The 20,220-nt window shown below is 34.9% G+C and overlaps 1 protein-coding gene across 1 annotated transcript in view; it reads left to right on the forward strand.

Annotated features, from left to right (window-relative positions):
* RSBN1L (round spermatid basic protein 1 like) overlaps nucleotides 1-20,220 on the forward strand; it is a 90,925-nt gene that overhangs the window by 64,874 nt on the left and 5,831 nt on the right. Inside the window, exons 4-6 of the mRNA XM_036759717.1 lie at nucleotides 8,518-8,655; nucleotides 12,253-12,395; nucleotides 15,131-15,298. Coding sequence (XP_036615612.1) covers nucleotides 8,518-8,655; nucleotides 12,253-12,395; nucleotides 15,131-15,298 — 449 coding nt within the window. The remainder of the gene's footprint in view (nucleotides 1-8,517; nucleotides 8,656-12,252; nucleotides 12,396-15,130; nucleotides 15,299-20,220) is intronic.

The raw sequence follows: 20,220 nt of genomic DNA on the forward strand, positions 1-20,220 counted from the left end.
GGACAGTAGCATAGTTTATCTTTTGATGGCCTAAACTTATTTCAGCAACTGTCCATATAAAGATTTTTGGGTGGGTAACTTTGAAATGAATTCTTTTCATTTTGAAGAAAATGTTTATAGCTTTCTTAGATTTGATGGGGAGTGGCTCCCTCTGGTGGTACTTAACTTCTGTTTATCAAATGTTCAGCTGTTTTCATGACCTTAACTCAAAAAGGCCAAGGCCTCCCACTGCATCTGGGATATCTCCACTTGTCCTGATCTCTCTCTCTTGCCACTGGACCCAGATGGTTCTGGAGGAGAGAGTGAGGCTCATGACTGTGCACAGCTCTCCCTCACTTAAATCCAGTTCATTTGTAAATCATGACATCTCCTTCCTGATATCATGGTTCTCTTCCAGAATGAAGGACAAACAACAATCTGGTAAAAGTACTTTAAAAAAAATTATACATATAAATTTTTTTGTTTGGTGCAACAGACATCTTCCAACACAAATCCCTCTACAAAGTATATTTTCCCCAGAGAGTTTATCAATTGTTGTTTTACCTGATAGAATTTAAGGTCTTTGAAAACATGTAAGGAGAGACTTGTGTATGAGCAGCACTTGCCTTTCAATTTTGTCTTTTCATCTTTTGGCATCAGATGAGTCTAAACACATTTCTCTGAAATCTTCCTTTTTAGTTATTTGTAATATTCTTTTACAATTATACCACAGTTTGTTCAGCTCTTCCCCAGTTCTTGAGTACATATTTTGTTTCCAGCTTTTTGTTATCACAATTATTGTTTCTACGAACATTTCTGTACATGTGTATTTTCTTTCAGTTAGTAACTTTTTTGGGTATAGTAGTAGTTGTAGAATCTCTGGATCAAAACTGAAGACTTCTTAACATCCCTTGCTTGAGGAACAATAAAACCTTAACCTTCCAAAGTCTTGATTTATTAATTTGTTATTTCTGTATCTTTAGAAGTTTTCAAGTCGGTGATATAATTATTAGAGTTCTGTTGTATGTATTCTTTATACTGTATTTCACTTATATTTTTTTTGGATGTTTAAAAAAAAGGTTGGTTAAGAAAGATACTGGCATTATTTGATCTTGAATTTAGTCTTTGGCCATTGTTGCTTATTTACTCTTATTACATTAGTTCTCTTTTAATGAACAGATATTTTACCAATAAAAGGAGAGAAAAGGATATAAGAAATTATATAGTAACATTTAATTTCTGTTGTGTCAGACTGTTGTAGCTTCTCAGCAGCAAAATAAGAGGAGGAAGATGAAAGAAGCATGTGTGCAAGTAGTTTTTGAACATGTTTACTATTTACTTTAAGCAATGGCTAGAGGGAGATTTTGTAATTGCTGTCATGGGTATTTGTGGAGAGGGGTGTATGTTTAGAAAAGCAGACTTATTCTATCACAAAAATAAGGGAAGAGAATAAATATATAGGGGAGTAATGGGAGTAGTGACCATTTAAAAACAGAAACAAAAAAAAATATAAAACATAAAACAAAACTCATGGGTAAAAAGCACAATGTATAGTAAAATATTGCTAGATTTGACATAAGAGGACCTGTATTTAAATCCTGATTGTTATTTACTTCTTATGTCACCTGGGTGACATTGGGCAAATCACTTCTCTGGATTTCATGTTCCTTTTCTGTAAAATGAGGTGGTTGGACTATAGGACCCAATGTAAAATATCTCTTCCAGCTCTAAGTCTATGAAATCTTCCTCATTTTAAGAAATACTAAATGTTCATACCTGATGAAATGTATGCAGGTAGTTTCCCTAAATGTTAAGGAAACATTCTAAACTATTAAAGTTTAAGCTTTAAACTATGTATAATTATGGAACATGATTAATTTTTGCTAATTTCTACCACTGAATTAATCTTTTTGTTTTTGTTTTGTTTTGTCTTGAAAAACTCAAATTGTAAACATGTAAGAAGTATTTTAGGCACTAGATTAATGGAATATGGTTTAATAATACATTTTTTATTGCATTTTGAGAGCCCTGAAGGTAATGTGTGGCCAAGATAGAAGCTACAATCAGCATTTTGTCTCTAGAAACAGTTAATTTTTCTGGATTCTATACCAAAGGAATTGGAGTCTGTTGTGCATTTGCCCCATAGAACAGCATCCCCTAAATTTACAGGATCTGGGGGTCCAGTGTCTTGTCCTAGCCCTATTTGTCCTTATAACTTTCAACCAGTGGAATGTTGTGAGCCCTTGTTGTAGCTAAGTGTTTTTGCTGATTATTGTCTAATGGCAAAATTTTCAGGCTTAGGCACAATTTGATAATCTTAATTTATCACGTCATAAAGATAACTAGCCATTAGCAAAATTAGAAAGATTGGAAATATATCTATCAAAACAGACACCTAATAATCTCTTTATTAATATAAACTATTTGGGGCAATCCTGTGTTGCTAAGCAGTGATCATAGCTTTATTTGCTAAAATTTCTTCGCATCCTACCATACCCCAACAAATTATACAATGAAGGAAAAACAATCCTTGAATCTCTTGTTAGGTGGCAAAATGTTGTTAGGCAGGCCAGTAAGATCAAGAGATGGGAGAAGTACACAAAATAAAAGTAAATTAATTATCTTGGGCACATAATTAGAATTATTAAAAGCAGATTGAGATTGAGCTCAAATGTTACAGTTTTAAAAATTGCTATCTCTGTTTTGTGAATAATAGATAAGATAGCCATATTGTCAGAATTCCTTCTCTGTGTCATAATTTGATTAAGTTATTCCTACCAATTTTTTTTTAAATATTTGAGGCAATTCTTTATAACTCATAAGTCTCTTACTTTGTAGGGAGGTATATATAGGCTTTAGGGCAATGTTTTCTTTATTTTTTTGGGTTACTTTTGCAGTTACTTGTACTAATTTTAAAATAAAAGAATATTTTTTAAAAGAACATTATTTAAGAATTGTGTAACTTTCTGTAAGTTCCTTAACCTCTTTGTCATTCAGCATTTATTCATCGACATCTGAAGTCTTTTACTTGATCTGGAGGCTCTGTTCCCTTCTGTTTTTAATATTTTACTTGTTGGTTTATCTGCCTATGCAGATACATTTTTTGAGTTCTCTTCCTCCAAAGATCTTTGGTAATGGTAATTTCAGACTTTCCCCCTCGTATTTCTCCTCTATATTTCCCTATTACTACCTTTCTTACTTCCTTCCACTAGAAAATAAAAGTCAGTCCACTTAATGAAATAAAAGTATCTGAGATTCAGCAAACATCTCAATTTTTAAAAGGAAAAATTCGAACTGCCTAACAAAAATGTTAGTATGAATACTTAAAATGGCATAATATTTTAATGTTATATTCTAAAAAATGTAAAATTGAGATTTTTTTTTTTACTGGAGGGGGAAAAAACCCAAATGACTACATTCAAGTTTTTTTTTTTTTTGCCAAAACTTTTTTGGTGAAAAATAAGATTTTGTTTTAATTTAAGACATCATGTTGGAACAGTGAATTGACTGAATTACAAAGTGTCTTAAAAACCTTTCTAGCTGTCTAGTTCAGTATTTTAAGTTTTTCATATTGACCCAACTGAAGTAGTTCCATGTAATATTTACAACATTTAAAACCTATCACTAGAAATTGTCGTAACCTACGTATGCAAGTTTTGTTAAAATATATTCAATTAACAAGCATTTATTAAGTATCTTATCATATGCCAGATACTGTGCTGGATGTTGAAGGTAGAAAGACAAAAAGAAAAAATCCTCCAAGGAGCTTACATTCAACAGTACAGACATATATGGACATACCTTAAGATATTGTAGGTTTGCAATAAAGCAAATATTGCAGTAAAGTAAGTCACACAAATTCTTTGGTTTCCCAGTACATAACTTTTATGTATACATTGTACTATTAAGTGTACAATGGTATTATGTCTTAAAAAACATGTACATAACCTTAATTAAAAAATACTTTATTGCCAAAAATGCCAACCATCACCTGAATCTTCAGCAGGTCATAATCTTTTTGCTTGTGGAGGATCTTACCTCTATGTTGAAGGCTGCTGACTGATCAGGCTGGTGGTTTCTCAAGGTTGGGGTGGCTGTGGCAGTTTCTTTATAAAATAAGACAATGAAGTTTGCTCTATGGCTTTACTCTTTCATATAAAAAGAGGCCATTGTAGGGTTATTAATTAGCCTAATTTCAATATTCTTGTATCCCAGGAAATAGGGAGAGACTGGGAAACAACTGGTCAGTGAAGCAGTCAGAACACATATTTATTGAAGTTTGCTGTCTTTTATATGGGTGCAGTTCATGGCGCCCCGGAACAATTACAGCAGTAACTTCTAAGATCACTGATCACAGATCACCATAACAGATAAAATAATAATGAAAAAGTTTGGAAGATTGTGAGAATTACCAAAATGTGACACAAAGACATGATGTGAGCACACGCTGTTGGAAAAATGGCACCGATAGACTTGCTCAATGCAGTCACTACAAACCTCTAATTTGTAAAATATGCAATATCTGGGAAGCACAGTAAAGTGAAGCACAATTAGACAAGGTATGCCTGTATGTACATATATAAATAAAAAAGCTAGGTGGCACAGTGGATAGAGTACAGGTCCTGGAGTCAGGAAGACAGTTCAAATCTGACCTCAGACATTTACTGGCTATGTGACCGTGGGCAAGTCACTTCACTGTTTGCCTCAGTTTCCTCATCTGTAGAATGAGCTGGAGAAAGAAAAGGCAAACCACTTCATTATATTTGTGAAGAAAACCCCAAATGGGATCACAGAGTCTGACAACTAAAAAACTACTGAAATAAATACAAAATATATACAAAGGAAATGGAAGGGGCGCTAGCAATTAGGGAAACTAGGAAAGGCTTCAGGTAAAAAAGGTGCCTCTTGAGCTGAGTTCTGAAGCGAGCTGGGGATTAAAAGTCCAGGAGGTGAGGAAAAACTGTATTCTAAGTATGAGGGACAACCTTAAAAAGCTCAGAATTAGAATATCTTATTTGCTGAACAGAAAGTAGCCCAGTATGGTTAGACTGTAAAATGTATGAAAGGGAATAATAAATAATGTCTGGAAAGGTAGATTGGAGTCTGATTGTAAAGGGTTTAAAATACAGAACAGAAACTTGTATTTGATCCTATAAGTAGAAATGTATCAGTCTGGAGGTTTGTGTCATCATCATCTTTCTTGTTGTGGCTGGGAGTAGAGAGGATGGGCCTGCCGCAAGAGGTAGCATAATCAGAGTTGTGTCTTTTCGGCAACTGTGTGAAGTCGGCACTGTCATCATCCATTGGATACATACTGTAAGGGGACAGCCTATTTCTCTACTGTTAACATGAGTCCTATAAATAGTTGTCTCAGTGCCTTTTAGCAGGAAGTCACCAACCCCTACTATTTGAATCCTCTTCCTCTGACCTTAAGTGATCTCTCTCCTGATGTGGATTCACCTTAATATTTCTTGGCATTGGAAAGCAGCTGCTTCCTCTTTAGAGGGTGTTGTTTCCTCCCTCTTGTGTCTCCTTTCTCCTTTATGTGAAGACCCTCATATTTATGACTTAGTGTCAAGTGATTTGTGCTTACCCTTTCTTCTGTGTGTCATTCTACCCAGAACACCTGACAGGTTAGATTTCTCTTTTGACATTTGAGACTTTTGTTTTTACCTGGAAACCTTTCTTTCACTCTTTTAAGGAACACTTTATCTCTTTGATAACCTGGATAGTGCTGAGGAATTCCTGAAGTTGTTTTCTTTGTCTTCTATGAGGAATACTAGCCTATATTTTATTAGATTTAGAGTTAGGTGGGACTGTAGACTTTATGTAATCTAAATACCTCATTTTATAGGAAACAAAAGCTGTTAATTTCTGTGTGTCTTAATTTGATAAGTCTGGACACATAGGCAATGTGGAGTTATTGCATTGAGTTCAGGTGACTCTTGCAAAGCACATTAACCTTTGCATCACAAATGATGGAAATCATATTGAAGATGTTATTTGTTAATATTCCAATTAAATAAAATGTTGTAAATTTCATTTCATTTCATTTCTTGAAAATATGCATTTTTGCCTATGTGCCCAGACCTCAGGAACACCCTGTAGAGTATTAGAATTAGAAAAGACCTAGAAGATCATCATTTTACAGATAGGGAAACCAAAGTCCAGAGAGATAAATTGGGCTAGTGCTTCTTTTACCATTTAGCTTAGTAGCATATGAGATAATTAAAAAAAAAAAGAGGTTTGGAAATTTATAAATGATGTACAAATGGAAGTTATTTATTTTTATTTATCTTACAATGTATATGGGTTCTCTCAAATCTTCTTAGAATTATTAGCAGGCTATATAGAGCTGAGGCTATAGAGCTATCTAGTAAATAATGAGAATCATAAAAAAAAGTCTATTCCTGTCTTAACAGTATAGATTTATTCTTGAAAAAGCAAGTTATAAAACACGTTTGATACATGAACCCTGTTTTTGTATAGTCTTAATTATAATTATAAAATCAGAAACATTCAGGCTTTTGGGGATATCAAAACTCTTAAGCCAGAAGAATGTTTAATGTTGTTTATAATTAAAATTAATAGTTGGACTTTAGTTAGGATACATGGAGTAGAAAAATCCAACTACTCTTTATTTGTTGGGAACTGGATGGACAGTATAATGGATGCAAGATGATTAGAAACCTCCAAATTCTTGGGGAGAGGTGTGCATTTATTATCTTAGGCTGCACATAAATACTGTGTTAAATGAATTTATCACAATTCATTAAACCTTAAATTTGTAATACTACTTGGCAAATTTTGATTTTTAGAGGTAACTATAATATTATGTCATAGTTACCAATGTTTTCATTAGTATTGTAGTAGACAGAGAATTTGACCTGGAGTCAGGAAGACCTGAGTTCAGATTTTGCCTCAGATGCTTGCTGTATGACCCTGGAGAAGTTACTTAACCTCTTTCCGGCTTAGTTTTCTCATCTGTAAAATAGGGATGAGAACACCTACTTCCCAAGATTGTTGTTAGGATTAAGTGAGATATTTTAAAGTGCTCTTGCAAACTTTAAAGTGTGCTTGCTCTCTCCCACTCTTCACTCTTCCTCTCTCAAATATGTAAATACTAACTATGCAAGGCTTTTATTAAATTAGGATTGTTGTTATAGTTCATGTTGTTTGAAATACAGTCGGAATTTTAGAAAATCTTGAACAGATTTTGCTACTGTATTGGCATTTTAAAAAAATGTTGAAGATTAATCAAGTGGACCCAGTGTAACCTCCACAGCAGGGCAAGGCTAAGGCAAAGCAACATACATTTTTAAACACTTATGTGCTAGTTGCTGTGCTAAGCATTAATGGTACAAATAGAAGCAAACGACAGTCCTACCCTCAAGGAACTTACATTCTAATGGGTGAAGACAGTATATAAAGGAGAGCTGAAGGGTCATGGAGGTGAGAGAATCCTGGAGATTCAGAAGCCCCGTCAAGGAGGGGAATGAAGCCGAGTTGGCTTGGGTCCATTATCAAAGTGGAGGCCCCTGAAAGGAACTTGCCAATAGGAGGAGGCCAGAGATGCTGAGGGGTATTCCAGGACTAGAAAGCCCAAGAACTCAGGAAAGTTCTAGTGTGAGAAGGTGGCTCAGTCATGTTTGCAGATCCCAGAGATTCAGAAGTACAGAGAATGTGCAGTCAGAAGAATGGAGGATAATGGCTGTGGCTCCAACTCTAAAATGGTGTTCTTGGGAGGAACTCACCAATTGAAGAAGGAGGCAGTTCTGCTTGTATTTGCTTTGTAGATGTTTATGTTACTTTAAAAAAGATACTGTGTGCCTTGTTCACTTAGAGTATGTCTACAGTTCTTTTCCTTAAAAGAATGAAATATATTTGTGGAAATTTTTTACTGACAGGGCACTATTTGCTAAAATTAGTAGAAATAAATGTTTAAAAGTACAAGTAGAACTGAAATGGATCAATATACTGATTGTGTTCCTGCTGCCCTCTATAAGGAATGCTCATTTTCAGTTATATAGGGCTTGTACTGAGGTCTTACTATTACCAAACCATTAATACTACAAAAACTTTTCTTTTTCTTTTAGTTTTCATTTCCTCCAAAACATTTTCTAATACAGCTAAGTAGCATAGTAGATGAAATATTAGATCTGGAGTCAGGAAGACCTGAGTTCAAATCCAACCTCAGACATTAGCTTTGTGATCCTGGACAAGTCTCTTAATCTCTCTTTTTGCTGCAGTTTCCTCATCTTTAAAGTGGGTATTATAATAATAGCACCTACCGTCCAGGGTTGTTGTGAGGTATCAAATGAGATAATATTTACAAAGCATTTGGCAAAGCACTAGCTAGCTAGTAGTAGATAGTAGTAATAATAGTAATAAAATATATTTTATACTCACTGTGCAGTATTACATAATGTATTTCATAGAGGTCAGAATTAATAATTAATGATAAAAACATTAGTTATTTTTCCCTTGCACATTAAGAAATAAGCATAAGATGATACTAACTTGTACTCTTCTTTTTAGGTAAAAAGAACCTATTCCCATGGTACATATCGAGCTGGCCCAATGCGACAGATCAGCTTGGTAGGAGCAGTGGATGAGGAAGTGGGAGATTACTTTCCAGAGTTTCTTGACATGTTGGAAGATTCACCTTTTTTAAAAGTAAGGGAAATTTCAGAAATGTATTTATGTGTATGGAATAATTCTGTATGAGGCATAGTGGAAGGAGCAGTGAACTTAAGAGAGAACTAGGTTTGAGTCTAAGCTCTACAGATCTTACAGTTGTCTGATCTTAGGAAATTTATTTAATCTCTTTTAGCCTTAGTGTTCTTATATGCAAAATGAGGATAATAATTGTGAAGAAAATATTTTGTGAACTAAAACATCATACAAGTGCATATTATGGATGATGATAATGTGAGGGGTATGGTACATTTAGTATTAATGTGTAACTCTGCAAGCTATTGACTTCAAATTTTTAATTTTACTAAATATGATAATTTAAAGGTGCTACTTGGAGACAAGATTATATATGATTATATATGATACTTTAAATTTTAGTAGTGTTTGAATTAGAAGAAAATAGCAGAGCCCACAGAAATAAGCAAGTATTTTTTCCACTTTCCATTTGTCGTAGGCTAATGTTATAACTGAGAAGTTAACACACCAATAAATTCTATTTATCAGTTCTTAATTAAGTAATCACTTTTCCTCTCAATTTTATCAACCCTGTCAATATTAGGACTAAAAGAAAATAAAGATGGAGACAGAGTTGGGGGTGGGGTGCGGTGAAGAAGCAGTTATGTATGATGGAAAAGGAAATCAGGAGAACTTTGTTTGAGGTCTGGTTTTACTACTGCCTAGCTATATTAAGTTGAGCAAGGTCACATAACTATAGTAGGCCTCATTTTCTTTCGAATTAATGGCATAAAGTGGTTGGCTTAATGAGTGCTCCAGTTTCTTCTTGTTCTGAAATTCATTGACCTCCAACCAAGGGTTGGTACTTTTCCCATTGCTTGTACATCCTAGAAAATGATTTTTTATAATTTGTGGGCTGTTGTAGTTATTTAATCATAAGTGGAAGTTATGATCTGTGCTAAGTGGCTAATCATTTAATTGGCATTCCAAGAAGTAAATGATTAACACACTGTGAAGTTAACAGGCTAAGTTAACCTCATAGCATTATGTAACATGAATTTCTTTCAGTTGTACTTACTGTGAATCACATGCATTTTTCTGAAATCGTTATGTCTCTGCTTTCCTTCCTTTAATCCTTCTGTATGTGCTTATTTCTTCCTTCTTGTGAAGATGGTATCTCTGTGTTGTTCTTCTGTTTCCTTCTCCTAACCCCCTTTTCTTTCTTCCTTTTGTGTTCCAGTCTCATCTGCTTCTTCTCTGCACACTCCTCCCCCGCCAACTGCCTTTTCATCTCCCACTTAACTGGGCATAATATGGCTCACATTTTAAGTATTTGTTATTAGATACTTGTTATTTATTAAAGAAAGTGGTTTCATTTTTACTGGAAAAATCAGGCAAGTTAAATTTTTTAAAAGACACTTTTAATTTGCTTCTTTTACTTATGTAGCCCTCAATTGATTAACTCTTACCTTCACTTCAGTCAGTAGTCCTCATTTTCCCACCAGGAGGTTTTGTCCTAATCTAACAGATGGCTTCCTCAGTTGGGAGCCAAGCAAAGGTAAACTTTAGTTTGGATTTGGTTTTCTTTTGTCATTATCAGTGAATGAAGCACATCTTAAGTGTTACTTTACTTTTTTTGAACTCATACTTCTCTTTTCATTTTTACAGGCATCTACTAATGATCAGGAAATTCTTCCTTCTGATGTTTACTGATTGCTATTGCTATAGCTTATGTGATTTGGGGAAAAATAAACACATAACTCATATACTGCCCTTGCCTCCCCCCGAAAAAAAAAACAACTTTAAAACTCTTAGGCTATCCTCTTATATTTCATAGCCCAACTTCTTGAAAAGGTTGTTTCTCCACTTTTACTCCACTTTTTCTTTTCTCATTCGTTCACTTCGTAGCCCCTTGTAATCTGACTTTAGATCTCATTAGTCAGCTTGAAACTGTTCTTTCCGAAGTTTTCAGGGATCTTTTAATTGTCAAATCCAGTGGCCTTTTCTTAGCCCTTGTCTGTCTTGCTCTCTCTGTTGCGTTCATCAGTATTGTCACTGTCGACCATACTCTACTAATATTCTGTGCCTTGTAGGTTTTCCTGACATGGTTCTCTCTTGGTTCCTTTCCTAAAGTTTGGCCAATCCTTCTCAGTCTCCTTTGCAGGATTATAACTCATCTCTTATACCCTATCTCTGGCTATTACCCTAAAGCTCTGTCGAGAGTTCTCTCCTCTATATTTTCATATATACTTTATCTTAGTGATTTCCATTACCTCCCATGGGTTCAATTATATTTATGCAGATGACGTTTAGGTTTCTTTATCAAGCCCTAGCCTCTTTCCTGAAATCCATTTCTGCTTTGCCAACTGTCTCCTGGACACTTCCAAATGAATGTCTTTCAGTCACATTAAGTTCAACATATCCAGAAGAGAATTCAGTTATCGTCCACCCAAAATCTACCCCTCTTCTGAACTTTACTAAGTTTTTTGAAAGTACCACTGCTTTTCCAGTCACTTGAGATTCACAGCCCCAAAGCCACCCCCAACTTCTCACGCTACCTCATCTCTTTCTTCAGTCAGTTTACAAGTCTTGATTCTATTTCCAGAACATCTCACACATCTGTCTCTGTATTTCCACTTGTGCCCTTCTTAACTGTCCCCTGGACTATTGCAGTCACCTACTGTTTGGTCTCCCTAACTCCAGTCTATTCTCTCTTCACTCCTGCCAATGTGATCTTTCTAACGCTTATGGCTGATCATATCACTTCCCTGCTCAAAAAGCTCCAACGGCTCACTGTTGGTCAAATATAAACTTTTCTCACATTTAAAGTGCTTCACAAGCTGGTCTCAGTTTACCTTTCCACACATTTTTCTTCTTCATGCTCTGTCTGGTTCAGCCAAATTGGCGTTCTATCTCCCATGTCTGTGCCTTTGCACAGGCTGCCCCCCAGTGCCTGAAATGGAGTCTTTTCTTATCTTTGTTTCTTTAGAAGTCCTTAAAAGCTCAGGACTGGCACCACCAGAGAAGCTTTTTCCTCATCCCGTGCCCCTCCCCCTTCTGATAACATTCCTTCCCCCCCATTTGCATTGTATTTATTTCCTTGTATTTACCTTGTATGCATTTTGTATCTTAGTTAAGTGTGAATATGCTATTCACCTAGGTAGCATGTCAGCTCCTTGAGGGCAGGAAATGTTTTGTTTTTATCTTTATATATCCCAGTGCTTTGCAGAATTTCTGGGTGATAAATACACACACACACACACACACACACACACACACACACACACACACGTCCTTAATAAATACATGTGGATTGGTTGTTTGAAAACTACCTAAAGAAGGTAGGAAAATTATTAACTATTTGACAAATTTTTAAAACCATTTTTAGCCCATATCTAGGAATGTGAATGTGTATGTATATATATATGTATGTGTCTGTATATATGTGTATGTGTATTTGTGTGTATAAATTTATCTATACATATATATATAGAGCTGCCACAAAATGCATACCATCTATCTATCTATCTAGATGGTATGCATTTTGTGTCAGTCCCATAATTCAGAGTGTATTTGAAAATGTACTTTGAAATCAGTTTTAATATAAATATTTCTCTCTAGTGTACACTGCCATGGGGAACACTATCTAGTCTGAAATTAGAGAGTCGGAAAGATAGTGATGATGGTCCTATCATGTGGGTACGTCCAGGAGAACAAATGATCCCTGTGGCTGACATGCCAAAGTCACCTTTCAAAAGGAAAAGGTATGTTGGACCTTAATTTTGTTGTCTGCATGGTGTTTCCATACTACATAAATTATATTTAGGAATGTACACTAATAATAAAAATATACTAATTTAATTTTTAAAAAGACCAAGAAGATCCCCTCAACTTTAAAAGATAATGTGAAAAGTGGCAGTGTGGTATATATGTGGAAAATATAGTGGATTCAAATTTTGACTATTATTTGCCATACAGAATGGCCCTGGGCAAGTCACTCAGTCTCTCTTGGACTTAGTTTTTTCACTTGAAAAATGGGGCAGTTAGACTAGATAATGCTTTAAGTTCCCTTCCATCTCTAAGTCTCTGAGCTTGAGAATATATGTAGGGTCCTAACTTATGGATGGACCATTGGCTTTTTAGAACCTTGAAAACATTTTTCCATAGAAAGTGGAGTCCAGTTCCTTAGTACTCTATAAATATTACTAATTATATAACATTATTTCATCCGTATTCCACATTAGAGTTGAGAGGCTTCATGATCTAATAGAAAGCTGGCTTCAGAATTGGGAAGATGTGTATTTAAGGTCTGCCTTGTATATGCACTGATTCTGTGACTCTGAGAAAATTGCTTACACTCTCAGAGCTTCAGACAATGCTCCAAGATTATATAACTTATAGACAAGGTACTGATCTACATTGGTAGAAGTGAATTCCTTATTCCTCATGAGTGCCTTCCACTGACGAAATCACAGGGCTGTCAAATAAAATTGAAAAATAGGTCATACCAAAGGCAGCATGACCTAGGGTAGAGAGGGGCTAGCCTTGGAATCAGGAAGCCCTGGTTCACTTCCTACACCTGTCAGACATTAGTTGTGTGGTGATAGGTAAGTTACACATTAATTTCTCAGTGTCTCAGAAACTGTCTTAAGACCGCTAGCTAGCTAGCTGAATTGCATCTTATACCAGGAGTTGCAGATTTAGATAAAAAACAATACATTAAAAATATTTTTGTGGGTTACTCTGGAATCAAGCATAACATTGTTTTGTATAACATTGTTTCTATGGGAAAATGTGTTTTAGGGAACATTTGCATATATAGCCAACTGACTGCATGTAGCACTACACTGACAACCTCTTGGTTCCTGGGAAAGTATCTTCTAGTGACTGCCAAGCATGGCAACTTAGGATATAATTTATTCTTTGGAGGGAAATGTAAGTGTAGTACTGCCTATCAGAGACCAGCTATTTTTAGATGGCATATTGTAAATTCAGCATTCTGCAGTCAGAGAGCTGCCTGTATTGTGTTTAAACTTCAAGTATTGGGAGAATACAAAGTAGGAGAATGTAGTTTCTGAAATTTGCAGCTTGGCTGATGTAAGGGCATTACTTTCTTCATTTCTGTACGGCCATCAGGTAATAGATTTAAGAGTTGGAAGCCACCTCAGAGATCATCTAGTCTCCAAACTTCTCATTTTACAGAGGTGTATGGTAGAGTATTTTTTAAGATTAGGACATTTCTGGTAGTTGTTATAGTAGCATTTCTGTTTGTCTAAAATCCCCTTTTTATGGCACATAACATTTCTTTAGAATTGTGTCATCTACTGAGCTATCACATAGTTCCCTGAAACATACTGATACTTCTCTATTTTCTCAACATGGATTTTGATCAGGGAAATGAAATCTATTTAGAAAGTTGATACCTTGGGGTAGCTAGGTGGCGCAGTGAGTAGAGCACCGGCCCTGGAGTCAGGAGGACCTGAGTTCAAATATGACCTCAGACACTTGACATACTTACTAGCTGTGTGACCTTGGGGAAGTCACTTAACCCCAATTGCCCCGCCAAAAAAAAAAATGTTGATACTTAGTGGTGCTGTGGCTATAGATGATAAAGAGGTCAGACTGTCTATCCATTGGTGGTCTTTTCCCCGCAAAATTGTGTACTACTACACAACACTGTTCATTAATAGACAACTAGTTAAATTGTCTTTTCCTTGTATTACATCCAAATAAACTTATTTATAGGACACACATAATGTACTTCTAATAGTGGAAGATAATCTGATCATATTATGTCACATCTTGATAAGTTAGTCCAATTTGATTACAAAAGATAAAACCTTTCATTCAGCTGTCTAGGAAATGAGTTCCACTGGAACCAAGTATCACACAGTAGAGTGTTTGTTGATAACTTATTCTACCAGCACCAGAAAATAATTCAAAACATACCTTTCTATTTACTGGTACCATCAAGTTTATTACTCATGAAAAACATTCTTTCTTACTAAGGTGGATTTTGCCTGTTGATATAAACATTCACTTGCGCATTCCATGAGATAAATGATCAGAGATTCACATTAGCATTTGGCTTATGAGATATTGGGAGACTGGTCTCATATGTTTTGGGGTAAATATACCCAACCTGGAAAACTTCCAAACTATAGAGAAATTCAGGTAACAGTATTTTTCTCTAGTACCTTGCTTCTTCTAGGTTTACGTATTTTTTACAATCCTTTGTAACCTCAGAAGAGAGGAATTTAGAGAGGGATTAAAAATTGTGGAGAGGGGCAGCAAGGCAGTGAGGAAAGATTTGAGAACAGGTGATTTTTAAAAATTTCAGGTTTGCATTATATAAATGATTATTAGTCATCTCTGTGCTGTTGCTAGGCAACCCTTTTTAGTATGCTTTAAAGGTGTGTTCTTTTGAACCTTCTCTGTAAAATGAAAGAAGTCACCAAGATGTGTGTGTTGTGTTTTGTTGGTTAAAAAAAAAAAACAGAACTACCAATGAAATAAAAAACCTGCAGTACCTACCTCGAACTAGTGAGCCCCGTGAAATGCTTTTTGAAGACAGGACACGAGCCCATGCAGATCACATAGGACAAGGCTTTGAGAGACAGACTACAGCTGCTGTTGGAGTGCTGAAGGCTGTGCACTGTGGGGAGTGGTAAGTAACTGATTTTGTTTTATTGGAAAGACTTTTTTAGCCTTTCAGAAACAGTGGTTTGAGAAAGATTAGCTGCCATCATTTATTTTTTCTCAGCAAATTTTCTGTGTTATAAACATTATGATTATTCTTTGATAATTGCAAAAACACAAAAGGTTGTAGTTTCTTTCCTATTTGTCTATCTTAACACCTATGCAGATAGATAAAGTAGTACCTGTCCCTTACCTTTGTGGACATTTCTGATCTTTGTGGGATGAGGGAAGCCATGAAGACTATTCTACTTATTTGTTTTATGCCTCTGAAGCTATCTTGTCTGAAGTTCTTACCTGCTCTGACAAAGTAGCTCTTTGGTAGTAGATAACTAGATAACTATTCCAAAAGGCTGTTTTTGGAGACTTTCAGATAGCGAGATGTCTGACAGTATAAAAATAAATAAGACTTTTAAGTTTTATCAGAAAGTCCTACTTGTTGAGACTTTTAAAATAAAGCATATATATATATGTATGTATGTATGTAGCTATGAAACATTACACATCTGGCTAAAATGTATACATTTTCCAAGAGGTCCAAAGAGAGGTTTATTTTAAAGTATTAACTTTAGTCCCAGAAATTCAGTAAGTGCATACCACCTGAAAGCAAAATACAAATAAAACAAACAAAAATGTCTTATATGTTCAATTGGAGAACATAGATAGAAGATTTTGTATTTTTCTATTCATATTATAAAATCTATTTTCTAGTCATATAATCTAATTCATCTTAAGAAAGAAGACACCATTACAGTGGAGAAGCTTATGAGGATGAAGAGCTTCATATCATTCAAGAGGTGCTATTTAGTGTCAAACCTCTTAATGGGGGCCAGTGAATGCTCTTCGTTGTCATGCTGGCTTGACAATAGTGAATGAATGAAGGAGTAAAATCATCTTAACACACTCACTTTGTTTTTGTTGTAATATTCAACTAGAATATTTTTAGAAGTTAATGAATAAAATCAATACAAAAATTAAAGTAATAAAACAAGATTTTTTAAATGAATAAGTAATTTTCTTTCTAATAGCATAATATTACTTTTTACATCTTTCCTCAGACACCAAGGGTGTTTTCTCTGTATTAAATTTTATGAAATAGATTTAGCATGGTTATATTAATATTTATGCTGGGATGTCCAGTTTGATCTGATAGATTTTTTTTTTTAGTTTACTGATATTTAAACAATTATTACTTGATTGTTTGTAGTGTAACATATGCCAGAATAGAAAAATAATACAAAAATAATAGTATTTGAAATTAAACATTTTTATTCCATAATTAACTATAAAACTGGTAATGTTTCTGTGATATTTGACTTGAAAAAACATTTCCAAGTAAGGAAAGTGAATGCTTTCATATAACAATGTATGTATGTTTAAAGGGCTTATGGGTGGAAATATTTTGGAGGTGAAAAAAAGAACTGCGAAAATATGAGACTCTTGTTGATGGCTATTTGGTCAATTGGCATAGGTCATTGTTTTCAATATATAATTGGATGTTCGAAAACAATTGGAGGTGAATTGAATTAGGTAACAGCACTATGAGGATGTCTTTTAATTAAGTAAGTTTGTGGACGGAATTGGATTTTAAAAAATGTCTTTGCAGAACACTTAAGATTTTTGCTCTTAGATACTTTTTATGCTCTTCATACTCTACTCTTTGTCATAAATCTATCTTTTTCATTCGTTTTTGTTGTTGCTGAACTGACTTGATAGGAGGATTATAGTTCTGTAATCCTGTAAATATAATCTTGGTGAAGCCTTTTTAATTGGGCCGATTAATCCATTTCAGATTATTTCTAAGCATCTTTACTATCTATTTTGTAGAATTGTTGACTCCATAGCCATATAATAGCAGAAAGATACAGATCTTTCATCTCTAATAGTGCTATCTATGCATACCAGTAGGAATTAACACAATATATGCCAAACTTAAAAATTACCATCCTTACTGTGACCTCCTTATTTATTGCCCCTTGTCATGAAAACCTGCAGGGGTTGGGAGTGGGGAAGAAGGTGCAGGTAGAAGCTGGTTTGAGGAAAACAAATTTTGAAATTTTTATTTTCCTGTAGTAGCTGCATCTCTCCTGAAACTACTGCAAAATCATCACCTTTCACCTATGCTACTCTAATTGCTTCCTAACTAGTCTCCCTGCCTATAGTTCTAATCTTTTTCCTGATTTCCATTCTGTATGTCAAAGTGTCTGATCATCTTTTCCACCTGGATATGCTACAGGCACCTGAAATTTATCATGCCTAAAACAAAACTCACCTTTCCTTCTAAACTCATGTTTCTTTCAAAGTTCTTCTACCAGTTGCTCTTGTTCATCACTTCACTTTTCTCTCTCCCTCATCTTCCAGCCTTCCCCTAACTCCCTTTGATTCTGTCTTCACAGTATTTCTTATATCTATATTTTTCTGTTTCTCTCTTCACAGGGCCACTACCCTACTTCACTTGCCTGTACTGTTGTAATAGCTTCCTAACTCCTCCTCCTAGTCTAGTTTAGACACATCTGCCAAAATCTTAACAGGGCTTAAGTCTGACCACATCACTCTAGTTCTCAGAAATCTTCTGGGGCTCCTCATAAGAAAAGATAGAAACTCATTGTATGTTCTGTTTCTCCTTTACATTTTCTCCAGACTGAACCATCAGCTTTTAGTTGAACTTTAGATTGTCTTCTCCCTCTGAGAATTTTATAAATTATTCCCATGGCTGGGATTCTATTCTCTTGTCATTTTCACCTCTCATAATCCTTTCAGGGCTTCTTTCCCTGTTATAAACCTCCACCTCCCCCCATTTACTCCACCTAGCAACTGACAGTTATCTCTTCCAAAATTACCTTGTGTTATACATATTGTATCTTTCTAGTAATATGTAAGCTCCTTTTGTTTTTGGCTTTTCTATTCTCTGTGCATAGAAATAACTTCGGTGGATGAACTGAATTTTAGAAAACTTGTGTATTCAGACCAGGGAGGAAACCGAAAAATAGAACGATAAAATATTAGTTTAGATGCCCATTCTCCTATTTACTAAGCAAGTCACTTCCAATCTTTTGGCTTTGGTTTCCTCATCTGTAAAACGAAAAAGCTTATGAGAGATGATCTAAGATAAGGTCACTTCTAGTTCTAAATCCTTTGATTCAACTGCAGAAGCTGTTTTACTTCTCTCAGATAGTTTCAAGCAGGACTGATTAGCTCTGTTGTTGGGACCCTGTTCCAAAATGACTTCCACACATTGCTACAAAAATATGAGTTAACAACCATCTTTTTTAAAAAATGTAGATTATTTCTAGGAAAGTTAAAGGGCTATATTTATACTATAAGGTAAAATGGTTTACTTAGATTGCTTTCTTCCTAAGATCTAGCCTGGTGATGTGGCTACCAAAATTAAAAAAAAAAGTTGGAACAGAGAGCATTTGTATTTTTCTTAAAGCATAGAAGCATAAAACAGAACAAAGGAGGGTTAGTAGTAAATAGACAAATAGGACATCTTTGAAAATAGCATGCTGAATTTATTATGTAGTTAAAAAGAAAGTAAGTTCTGCGTTGTATAATTCCCTTCTCTTCTACTTGGAAAGGCTCACATGGTGTTTAAGTTTATAATAAAATGTTAAAATCTGTAGTAGTAGCTATGTGAGGCATTGAGAGATTAAGTGACTTGCTCAGTTACATGTTTCAGGACTTGGAGCCTGGTATCTGCTCTGAACCTAAACACTATTTATAATATTTTTGCTTTGCAAAAATAAGTTTCGATGCTGAACCAACCAACAGTCATATGAACTTTTAGTAATACACTTAGGAAATTAGGGAATGAGGTAAGTAGTGAATTTCCCCTACAACTGAGTTCTCCAATGCTGATTCTGACTTAGGCGCAAGCATAAATGTATACATGTGATTATAATTATACCTGTAATTAAAGCTGTAAGGGCAGTGTACCACGGAGCATTCTTATCTAAACTTTGTGTTCCTCCAAATCTAACATAATGAGACCCTTCCACACAGTGAGTGCTTAATAAGTACTTGTTGAATTTGAGTACAATTCACCTTTTGAGGAATACAGAAGGATCAGTTATAATCATCTCAAGAAATTATTTTCAAAGTATGGCCTGATTAAAATATTCTTGGTGCATCCCCTTTCCCCCTTACCCCTTGTCATTATAATTATTCATTATATTCTATTTACATTTTCCTAACATGAAACACTATTAATTATTTTTATTAACAAACAAATACACCCTTCTTCCTCCCCACAAAGAATTTTGGAATTTGAAACAACCAACTGATAAATGAATTTTTAGTAACAATTTACAGTAAATTAACAATTACGTATTCATGTGAGGGGGCAGCTAGGTGCTAAAGTGAATAGAGTACTGGCCTTGGAATCAGGAAGACTCATTTTTTTGAGTTCAAATTTGGCCTCAGATACTAACTGTGTGATCCTGGGCAAGTCATTTAACCCCGTTTGCCTCAGTTTCTCATCTGTACAATGAGCTGGAGAAGGAAATGGCAAACACACTCTACTGTCTTTGCCAACAAAACCCCAAATGGGGTCATGAAGGATCAGACATGACTTAAAAACAACTGAACAGCAGCAACATGCATTTAGAGTGAGCATGCATCCTGGATTTTCCAGGTTAGTATGAATTTCAAGAAGAGAAGGTGGATTTTTCTTTTAACTTTTGCAAAAAAAGATATTCTTTTCAGACTGTCTGCTTTTTAGTTTGGAAAATATTTTCACTGCTTATATATTGTATCTTAGTTTAGGAGTTAACACTAAAGTCCCTAGAACCCACATACTGTGAAACTTTTCTGATTTGTAATGATTGGGGAGAAAGGCCAGAGTGAGTTGGTCTGAATTACAATAATTAAAAGTGAAGTTTTATTACTTTCAAA

Source organism: Trichosurus vulpecula, chromosome 5 (assembly GCF_011100635.1).
Source record: "Trichosurus vulpecula isolate mTriVul1 chromosome 5, mTriVul1.pri, whole genome shotgun sequence".
NCBI lineage: Eukaryota > Metazoa > Chordata > Mammalia > Diprotodontia > Phalangeridae > Trichosurus > Trichosurus vulpecula.